The 11,961-nt window shown below is 39.4% G+C and overlaps 1 protein-coding gene across 1 annotated transcript in view; it reads left to right on the top strand.

Moving 5' to 3' along the window:
- Positions 1-922: 922 nt before the first annotated feature.
- The window catches only part of LOC124266530 (phospholipase A and acyltransferase 3-like), a 52,554-nt gene continuing 41,515 nt past the window's right edge, over positions 923-11,961 (top strand). The window contains exon 1 of the mRNA XM_046701325.1: positions 923-1,071. Within this exon, the coding sequence (XP_046557281.1) occupies positions 957-1,071 (115 nt within the window). The 5' untranslated portion in view covers positions 923-956. The remainder of the gene's footprint in view (positions 1,072-11,961) is intronic.

Genomic DNA, 11,961 nt, shown 5'->3' with positions numbered 1-11,961 from the left:
AAGAATTTGACAATGTCAAAACAAAAGAGCCTGCCACGGGATTGGTGGACGGGATTAAATCGTCTTGCATTGAAAGGCATTGTATTAGTTATTGTTTCACGTAATGAAACACAGGGATTGGGTGACGCTTGGTTAAGTGGTTGGTTGTTGAACGCTGCGCTCAGCAATATTCCAGCTATATGGCGTCGGTTTGTAAATAATCGAGTCTCGACCGGACAGTCCAGTGATCAACAGCATGAGCATCTATCTACGCTATACGATTTAATCCCGTCCACCAATCCGTGGTTTGTTTGGCCGCCGGGACATGTTTTATGATAAAACATAGTCGATCGATATTCACAGGCTGAAGCTAAAGCGCCAGGCTAGTGATCCCGCGAGCTTGAGGTGACGGGATATTGCCCACCCGTGAGCGGGTGTAAAAACACCTTGGAGTCAATTTTGTGTGCAGACTCTTTCAGTGTTGTCACCACCCCTAGTGTACAGTACACAACATTGTCCTCTTAAAAGAACCCGTGAATCCGTTGGTATATGACCAGATGGTGGCCACATGAAAACGTGCAAACACCTAGTTGCGGGTACAGCAACGTGCAGTAAACTTGGACAAAGTACTGTGAATATGTCTCCCAATGCACTCAGATGTGAATGGGTACCTCGTAAGGAGGGAATGCCGCAATAACTCGGTGCGCCTAGTGGCTGCAAGAGTTGTATGATCCCCAGGGAGTTGAGATTAACAATACGATGTGCCGTTGAGATTGACACCCAGTGAATGAGGGAAAAAACAAAGCGCCGTCAAGCAGCTGAGCTGAGCTAGATATCGGCGCTATACAAATGTTAGTACTTATGTATCTAAAGACATTAAATGTCACTAATTTTAAACAATGCATCATAATAGCTCATTTTGTCTTTTGGTTTACAGCGTGACATATCCACGGGACACTTGACCACCGATCACTATCATGGCAATGAAGGCATCGATCCAACACCACAACGACGCCGTGTTGTCTAGCCTGGAGCCCGGTGACCAGGTGGAGTTTAAGAGAGGAGTGTACTCTCATTGGGGCGTGTACATTGGTAGGCAAATATCAACTGATTCTCTTTGACACTTTTAAGAAGAATAAATTAGAGATTCATATTTCCTTTAAATGAAGTACAATGAATGATCTCGGCGCACCATTGGGTTGTACATTATTCCAAGTTAGCTTACATGATCAACCAGCAACACTGACAAAACTATAATTTATAATGCTATACTTTATAATCCCTAAGTAATATTCCCCGATCAGAATCCAATCTTTCCCATTTGCTACACACTCTCCCAGTAACATCGTTTGATCAGAATCAATGCTTCCCATTTGCGTTGTACAGTATTCCCAGGTAATTTACGTAATCACTCAGTAACACTGAAAAACATTCTTTCCCATAGGCTATACATTGCAATCTCCTAGCAACATCTATTAATCAGAATCAATGCATCTGCTATAAACTGTAATCACCCAGTAATATTTACTGACCAGAATCTATTATTTCCCATCTGCTACACACTGCAATCGCCCATTAACATCTACTGATCAGAATCAGTGCCACCCGTCTCCAATAAACTAATCACTAAATAACATTGTAAGAGCTTCGTCTAGTGTTGAATGGGAAAACATAAATTTATGTGTCCACAGGTGGTGGTGACGTGATTCACCTGGCCAGCGTCAATGGTCAGGGCTTTAAGAAGACTAAAAAGGCCGTTGTCTGTCAAGACAATATCCAGGATGTTGCCAAGAAAGGAAATATAAAAATAAACAACTCCAAGGACGTGAGACACGGAATAAAGTAAGGAACACATGAAAGAATGAAGTACTTATCTAGTGAAGAAACAAGTGAATGAAACCATTTGAATCCTGTTACTCCTGTCAACAAAGGGAAGCAAACGACAGATATTGGGCAAAACATAAGGTGCCGTTTCTGTCAGAGGGTGGTGCTGGGATTTCGGTTAGGACTGCCTGCTTTATTGAGACAATAAATTTGAATATTATTAAGCTGTGTAGATAATTGTACTAGTATGAGTAGCAATATATGCACATTTCTACACTTTCTGGTTTTGGACAGGAGAGTGGAAAATGTTAAGGGCTGACTTTCGGTTCTATGTTTTTGTTTTCTTTAAACCACCAACGGAATGCAAATCGTGGACATAAATAGATTCTTTAGTAAAACATACCATACACAAGAGTTTCTATAGATACGTTAATTTGTGTATTAGCTACCTTCAATTCTGTGATAATCTAGTTATTTTAGTGTACTTTATCGACAGTATTTTTTTAATAATTTAATTGCGTTTATTGTTAATGTATAACCTTTTAAGTCACAATATGGCTGAAATATTGCCGATGTGACTATAACTTTAAACTCATTCACTATTAGCTACCTATGAAGAAGGCTTGATGTTGACCTCATTTGTTTGTTGACCCGTGAAGATCCGTGTTAGAATTGATCTTCACTAACCCATGCTTGTCGTAAAAGGCGACTAACGGGATCGGGTTGTCAGGCTCGCTGACTTGGTTGACACATGTCATAGTATCCCAATTGCGTATATCGATGTTCATGATGCTGATCACTGGGTTGTCTGGTTCAGTTGTTTACAGACCGCCATATACCTGGTTTTAATACTGCTTTGTGCAGTGTAAAACTAAACTTACTCACTCACTTATTTGTTTTTTATAGAAGCTTTTGTTTACTGATTTGGGGCCAGAATGTTATCACTTATTTTGTAACTTCATATGTAGTTTCTCAATTATTCCGAAAGTCAATTATATATTTTAGACTTATGTCAGACTTGAAGACTGTACTATTGAATGCAGAGAAAACATACTCAGAAAGAATATACATGTTCTCCCCTTTGCAGTGCCTTTAGCAAACCTGAGATCGTGAAGAGAGCCAAGAGGCTACTTGGCGCAAAGGGGGTACAATCTGCTTGTAATGAATTGTGAACACTTCGTGTCGTGGTGCTGTTACGGCACTGGAATAAGCGATCAGGTGAGAAGCATTATTTCCCCAAAAGTAGATTTGCCATGTGCTATGTTTTGTTTCCAACATCCCTGTTATTGGCTCAACTGACGTTTGAAACAGTGCGGTTCAGTTTCAACTTCAGTTTTTAAGTGTGACCAATAACTAACTGCTAAGGCATCAACATGGGTTATGTTAAAAAGATCCCCCAACTTAACTGTAAGGTTATAACAAAAGCCACAAACATCCACATAGGTGAACAAAAAGTACGAAAGGGTATCTAGCAATACCTTCTTTTTGGTTGAGAAAGATGACTTCATGGTAAAGGTACATTTATGTCTGTAGGTGGGTGCTATCATCGGACTGGTGTTGAAAGCGGCTAAAGCGTTCTTCAGCTGGTTACGGGGAAAGAGTGAGGAGAAGAACGGTCTAAGTCTTCAGAAATATATTTTTAGAGCTTAAAGTCTCTAGGCAGCTGGAGTTGCCACGTGTGTACACATAATTTACTGCACCAAATTAGATTCCGTAGATTAACAAACACTTTTTGTAGCCTTCAGTGGAGGCAGAATCATCTGTCACCTGTGATCGTGTGATTTTGTGCGAGTTTTTTTTTTCTAAATTTATATCCATGAAGTAATTAAAACTGTTACGGTCAAAACACTTATTTTCCTAAAACTTTATTTTTCAAAATCATTTTCCTTTAAATTTCTAGTTTTTTATCAAACCAAGTGTAATTTTGCTCTTATTTCGTTTAACACCATTGCCACTTTTTTAATAACCCTCAAAAAGAGAAGTGACTGCCTCAGGGCATGCCACTTGAGGCCATGTGCTTGCACGGTAAACAACAAACCACCAGAATGTCCAAAGTAGTGGTGAGCATAATTATTGTAGTTTTCTTATTTCATGAATTGTAATATGTTAAAGTAATTTTAATCTATTTTTTCATGTAAGTCATGGTACTTTTTGTGTAGGAATTTTGCGTTATTTGGTATTTTTTGTGGCAAGTTGTAAGTTGGTAAAATTTATGTGGATACATGTTTTCATGGCATAAGCTTAACATTTTCTCAGTGCTTTTGTAGAAGTTTTCATGCTTTTAATGTTTTATTGTATTTCAAATGTGCTTAGGAGCATATAACAATATTTTGTGCTTTTGTCTTTTGAATGAGTTTGGGAAGTAGCAGTACAGCCATTTGCTCATTTAGCCAGTTAAATTCTGTTCATGGCTTATTATTTCCTAAAACTTATTTAGTCCTAATTTCAGTTAATCTACTGTAAAAGGCAACAGGAACTGAATATGAATATTAGAATTAGAATTGGAAATGGATGGACATGTTGAACAGATGGACATTGAATAAAGTAATACATACAATACACAAGAATCATGTTGTTCGCAACAAAAACTGACCATATTTTTCAATATTTAGTGCTGTCTACTTTAACACAGTGACTTATGCTGAATGTGTGCAGAGATAACTTGTGTTAGTGTGGTCAACTTCCTGTATTTGGAAAAGGAATTCGTCAACTTTAAAAACATATATCGATCCAAGTCGCGTCATCTCAAAAGACGTTAAAATATGATACTTGTTGGTCCCTGCCTCGCGCTCGGCATTAATAGTTACAAAAAGGACTGGTCGGCTCGGAGTCGGTATAATGTGTCTGAGTGGGGTATTGATGCTTAACTGCGGCATGGTATCTCAGTGAACTAGCACTATAAAACCAGCTTAAGTCTGGGCTAGTACAAGCAGCCACACGTGCACGTCGTTATGAGAGAAATTTTAGACCCCCTTGTTCACTCATGCGCACTGATTAGTCCTGACAGACTTTGCTGAATCAATGAATTTTCAGCAAAGATTTCAAAGTGCTTTGGTGGGACATTGTTCCACAGGCCTGGCCTAGAGAGAGTCTTTATTTAAAATGTATTCATTTAAATGTATGAAGACATTTCTAATCCCCCTCACAGTGACCGAAAATGCATGTAGTAGATCAGCAAGATAAGCCGGAACCAAAGTGAGTGAGTCACTTTATCTTCACTCTGCATTATTCTAGCCATATGGCGGTGGTATAAATAAAAGACTCTAGACCAGACAATCCAGTGATCAATCTAGGCGAATATGATACGATGACACGTGTGAACAAAGTCAGCGAACCTGACCACCCGGTCCCGTTAGTTGCCTCTTACGACAGGCATGGGTTGCTGAAGATGAATTCTAACCCGGATTTTCACGGGTCTGAGTCAAAGCATTCAGAGCCTGAAATGCAGGAAAGAACCTAGAACTAGGCAGCCTCAACACAAGGGGTTATTTGGGAGTATCACAAACCAGAACAGAACAAGGACTACAAAACAAAACGGAAAGAGTTCCTTCCGTTCCACCTAACCCTAAACCTAACCCTAAATCTAAGTTATGGACTTTTACTCATTTTTGTGAGTTCTCTAGCAAAAGTTGTGTTAAGTTTTGTCAAAAATTTTAGTATACATTAATCAATTTATAAATATTATTTGGGATGGGGGAACGGGAGGAACTCTTACCAACAAAACTATTAATATCCAACTATGTATAAACCCTCAGACCGCACGCACACACAGACACACCGATTTTATAACCAATATTGATTATTGCTGTTTCTTTTAAATACCTATTTCGACTATCAATTACAGTAAAATCCGTTAGATAGAACACGAGTTCACTGTCTGCAGCCTAGTGCAACAATCCTATCATAGCATTTACCTTCAATTCACTGACTATAATGTTCTAAACTAGTGTCCAAAAGAAACGATACCACGTGTTTCAAAGATCACTTAATCAAAACAAAACAACAGACATTTCAAATTGATATCTTTCATTAGATAAATGATTTTACGGCATGTGTACAAAAAGTCATGGCAATCAAAGATTTACAATCATTAACACAGGGCTTTAAACGAAGTGTGGTGCCCAAAATTGAAAATTCATTTTAGCACAGTGGAGGAGGCTAGTGAGGGTAGTCTCTGAAAACAGTCTTAAAGCCACTTTAGTACCGGGTATGTCCACCAGCAGCTGCGATACATGCCATGACACGCCTCCGAGCTGATGACGTCAAACGTCGGATGACGTTAGGGGTGATTCGCTGCCACTCATCCTGGAGACAATGTTCCAATTGTTGGAGGTTGGCTGGGGGCGCAGGGCGTTTTCTGATTTTCCGATGGAGGTGATCCCATATGTGCTCAATGGGATTCAAATCCGGTGAACACGCTGGCTATGGCAAAACCTGTATGTTGGCGTTGGCAAGGAAGTTCTGGGTCAATCTTGTCGTATGAGGCCTAGCGTTATCGTGCTGGAACACGATTCCTCCTTGATGCGTTTGGGCGAATGGCTGCACGACTGGTCGTAAAACCTCATCCTGGTAACGCTGTGCATTCAGGTTCCCCCGAATAATGACGAGCCTCGTTTTCACATCACCGCAGATACCCCCCACACCATTACACCTCCGCCTCCAAATGCATGGACTTGCTGGATGCAGTTCGGCGCCAAACGTTCACGAACTCTTCGGTATACTCGCTGCCGACCATCGTTCTTGTAAAGGCAAAACCGGCTTTCGTCCGAAAACAAGACACGTGCCCAGTTTCGACGTTGCCACCGCCGAACACGCCTGGCCCATATCAATCGGTTGACTTCTGTTTTGACGTGTCAGGTAGACTCCGCGGTAGGGGCGACGTGCACGGATACCATGTGCCTGCAGTCTCCTGTAGACGGTTTGTCGACTGATCCGGTGTCCCAGTCCCGTCGCAGCCGTTAACGTCGCAGGAACTAAGCGGCTACGTAGATGAAGTAACCGGATGTGGTTGTCTTGAATAGGCGTGGTCACCCGGGGTCTCCCGCTCCTCGGCCTGTCTGTTGTTCGGCCTGTTTGACGCAACCGTCGCATTAACCTGGTAACGGTTATGCGCGCGCATCCAAACGTTCTTGCTACAGCGGCGTGTGATGCTCCCTGTCGGACCATTCCAACGGCTCTTTCTCTCTCGATCGCTGTCAAACGTGCCATTTCTTTTGTGTGCTTTTTACTGCTGTGGGCACAACGTGTCGGACCAGCGGTTTTATACAGTTCATCTGCACATGCATTTCGTGCTACACGACTTAACGTCATTTTGAGTATTGGTGCGATTGCTTCTTAAGTGAATAAATGTTACCGTTTTTTTCGATCGAATACGTTTGGTTCGGAACGTGGGATACACAGAAATATGTTTTTTCTCCAAAAAGTATCATTAATTTAAAAATATTGAAAAAAATATTTGGTATCGTTTCTTTTGGACATGAGTTTATTTGACACTCAGTTCATCTGACCACCACGGTCATGTTAGTCCATCCGGCTGTTCACCCTCACTGTACAATGTGGTTCATGCAACTGACCACCGCCAATCAGTCCAACTGTTTACCCTCCTGGTACAAGTCAACTTGACCACCGGCTGTTCATCCTCACTGTACAATGTGGTTCCTACAATCACCTAGCAGGAGCGGAGTAACTACAAAACAAGTATATTGATATACTTTCCAAAATATACTATACTTGCATTACTTACATCTACTCACTTACAATGAAGATTAGTTTAACATTGCTATCATAACGTTCTCAGTAAAGGTGATATCCAGAATTTACAAGTGTATCTCAATAGGAAATAATACGTGTATCTGAAAGTTAACATATAAACACCCACACCATGAACTGTGTCACAGCAACAGAACTATAAAATACGTTTCACAGGCTGCGTTCGATAAACTGCATGTATGTGCAGAATACAAAACATTAGAACTTTAAACATGAGTAATCCTGTCTATGACAACTTAAACTATACAGCATATTGGAATATAACTCACGCTGTCCAGCTCACTCCATTCCCCTTTCATGTCTACTTTACACCACGTGTAATTGTTCTCCACATGCACTCCGTGACCCTCGTATATATACACCCAACCACCCCGGTTGCGTTTGGTCGATTCGTTACATGTTCAGAGTCGGCTTTTCCAGTGTGAAGTAAAATGCTCGTCTTGAAATCTTTGTTCTTGTGATAAATCTGGCTGCAGAATCTTGCATCTCCAGGGGTTTGGTAATGATATGATCGGAAGGCGTAAAAAGAGCATGGCCCTCGTCCAGAACTAAAAATGAGTAGACTTGTACTAAGGTTGCAACTTGCATATTACGCTGATGTTATGAAGATGACTTTTAACGCGAAAATATATACATATATATCAGAATGGAATCTGCTGTCGCTGACGGAGTCCTAGCACCATATAAAATGAAAGGGATGTAACACACCTAAGGCATTGATCTGACAGAGCATATTTTAGTATTTAGGAGATAACGCCGTCTGTTCCAAATGAATTCCCGTGTTTCAAATACTCACTATCACCCGAAAACTGTCCAACACATGATGTTTATCGACATTGTAAACACAAAAGTAAACCTTGGGTTTTACTGTCTGCACTCATTGACGTCGAGTACGGGTACAGCAGTGAAGTGTCATAAGCTGGCCGTTTCAGCTGGGTTCCCATAGTAGCATCTGGAACTGCTCATCTGTGACGTCATTCCGACTTTACGTCACAATATGATTTGAATGACGTCACCATTGCTGACCTGTGCGATAATTGTACGTGTCAATGCGCAGTGAATAGTCTTGTAATTTCCGTGAATCGAATACCATTTCGATCATGTCTTTCAACCAATCAGATTAAAGAACACGGTGACTTTTGGCTTACAATAAACTATAAGATCACTCAATTCAAATCAAAGGCCATAGGCCCAAGTACAAAATTTAACAAAATAATAAAGATAATGACAGAATGGTTAGGTACACCTTTTAAACACTTCATATCTTTAAAGATTCTTTTACAAATTTTGCTATGTTAATCATGATATATACTTTATCACAACTTAATGATACATTACATCTATAAATGGAATGATGTTTCCAGAAGTATTCAGGAATATACCTATGTCTTAAAATGAATTAAATGGAATAAACTTTACATATTGAAAGAAAATGGTATTCATCTTCCATACATCCATTCATACATAAATTAAAAAATCTTTCATTGCGAACAAAACAGCAACGTCTACCAACGTTTATCATAAATGGAAATTCCCCAGATCTTAACAAACATAAAAGCCTTCTGTATTCACGATCCTTAAGAATGTATAATAATATTCGACTGTAAGCAGAGATTTATATTCTTGACAGAAACATAGCTTATTTGATTCACAAACTTTAGAAAACCAGTCTTGCTGGTGACACTCTGTAACTCTTTGCACAAACTTACTAAGAAACGTAGAGCTAGTAACAACTTCCTGAGAGATCCAAACAATTCCAAAACCATAGAAGAAAAGGTGGGTTGATACGTACTTCCTTATTTAAAGCAAAGTAAAAAACATAACTCCAAGATGTCTTGCCTTTATACTTTGCTGAATCTCACTCACCTATTTTGAAAAGTAGAAACTCCATCTTGAGTAACATCTTCTTCTACGGTGATGAATTCAGCAACTCAGTCTTGTGATCATTGTGCTTTGTTGGAAGATATCGCTCCTCCACTTTCTTATAGATGCAACACAGGCTGTGGTAATATGAAAAGAGCTATTGATCTGGCTGTCCAAGAAAATAGACCAACAAACAACAAAGAAATGTAGTTGAGTTGAGTTGGGCTTTACGTCACATCGGCATTATTCCAGCCATATAGTGACGAAAACAAGTCTGCATTAATAAACATTGTAAGTACAAAGTGAAAATGATTTTTTTCAAAATCGTATATTTATTACATTGTCATTTAAAAACAGAAAATGTCATAACACTAAATTTAAAAGTAGGCAGTTTGTTAGTCATATTACAAAGTTACAATTTATGATACAGATCAACTTCCCTCAGGTAGTTCACTATCAGATGAACGCTCACGCGGGAGAATAGATCTTCCAGATTTGTTGCACCCTGCAGACGATAAGTCCACACAGTCAAGCAGTATATGCTTGATGGTGAAAACTTCATCACAAGAGACACACATGGGTGGTCCATCCCCATCCGTTTTCAACAGATAGTCATGCGTAAACCGACTGTGGCCAATACGACATCGTCGTAAAATGACCTCATCACGTCTTGACTGACAACCCAAGTAGTTACAACCAATTGTTAGCTTCAATTCATACAGTTTATTTCTTCCTACTTGAGTGTCTCAGATTTTTTGCATGAGGTCCCGAGTATAACTTTTGATAGTGGGTTTGAAATCACTGTAAGGGATCAGCAGTGGAGATAAGGGCTTGTCAAGAGCTGCTTTAGCTGCAGCATCGGCTTTTGTTTTACCTGCTATGACGACGTGACTCGGCAACCAGCAGAGGACGATGTCACACTGGCCAGTAGAAAGGTCGTTGTAAAGTTCTAAAATGTCCAGGATGATTGGGTGACTTGAAGTAACATTTTGAAGTGCTTGAAGGCAAGATAATGAATCTGTAAAAACGATGAAGTTTTTGGAATGATTCTGCTGTTTAATATAGGTCAAAGCTGAGAAGATAGCTTTGGCTTCGGCAGTGAAAATGGAACTGTTGTCGGGAATCCTAGAGGAGACAGTCTTGGATCCAATGACTGTAGCACTGGCAACTTGGCCATCAGCCTTGGATCCGTCTGTGAAAATGGATCTATGGGTGTTATACTTGGAACGTACCTGGTTGTATTCCTGTTGGAACACCAAAGGATTTCTTTGATTGGCATTCTAGAAGTTGGGTAGATGAAGAATGAGGACTATTTTAGTTTATGTTGATTACACTTGTTGTTGATTAACGATTATTAGAATCTATAAGAGATACGTCGCCTATATAGAATAAACAAGTTGTAAATCCATAAAAATAGATATACAACTTGTTTATTCTATATAGGCGACGTTTCAACATAGATTCTAATGTCGTTGTCAAGCAAGTGGTGCTCCACTCCACCACTTTCTTATAGATGGCCCTGTGAAGAGTATTTTCAACAAGCATCTTGCTGAGCGGTTGAGTAGATAAATAGATTTTGCTGTCAAAGCTATACAGAAAAGAATTCAGCGCGAAACCAACAATGAACAAAGAAACATACACTGAACAATTGTATCATAGACTGTACTAGGTTTACAAAAGAATACAACTTGATGCAATAAATTACAGTGTCATTACACAAATGAGCAGCAATGCACGCGTTAATGGCAGGACACATGTAATGGTAGTATGCAATATAACAGCAATGGTAACAGCAAAAAATCAGTGATGGTATTGGTCAACTAACAGGAAACAATGGTCAAGCGTCCAACATAGGCAGAATATCAAGGGTGAAAGTATTGTTATAGTGCAAATATTTCATCAATATTTCACACATAATAACCATGATATTCACAGTTTTGAATATCATAGTTACTATGTGTGAAATATTGATGAAATATTTGCACTATAACAGTATTTTCTTTATGAAACCGCTGGTCTTTAAGTATGGATGACAGATGCATGCACCAAACTAATCCTTATACAGTCTTTAGAATATTTCTGTTCTAGTCAACACAAACAATATAATACAGTTATACATCTTTTTAATGATGTATTTGCACAACAAAATGTGCCATAATTTAATAAATGCATAAACCGAGATTAACTCAAATCATTTGATACACTGGACATTTGTTTCTCCACGCAGTGAGCATATACATGTATATCGCTACAAATCCGTCAGTGATTCGGCGCAATTTGTAAAGAGTAAAAGCAAATGCTTTCGGAAGTTCACTGAAAAAATCCGATCACTGGATTGCCTGGTCCAGATTTGATTATTTACCGATCGCCGCCATACAGACAGCCGTATAAAACATATACGTCATTAGAGATAATTTACGTTCGCTTCCTAAGGATTATTGAAATGAGTCGGAAACTGTAAAAGAACAGGCAGCATGTTCAACAACATTTGATGTTTCATTTTGCAAAACCCGATGATTTTGATAT

This window comes from Haliotis rubra, unplaced genomic scaffold (genome assembly GCF_003918875.1).
Source record: "Haliotis rubra isolate DU_JTF1 unplaced genomic scaffold, ASM391887v1 Scf1260, whole genome shotgun sequence".
In the NCBI taxonomy this organism is placed as follows: domain Eukaryota; kingdom Metazoa; phylum Mollusca; class Gastropoda; order Lepetellida; family Haliotidae; genus Haliotis; species Haliotis rubra.
Note: the sequence above shows the minus strand (reverse complement) of the source record. Positions and strands in the feature narration are given on the sequence as shown.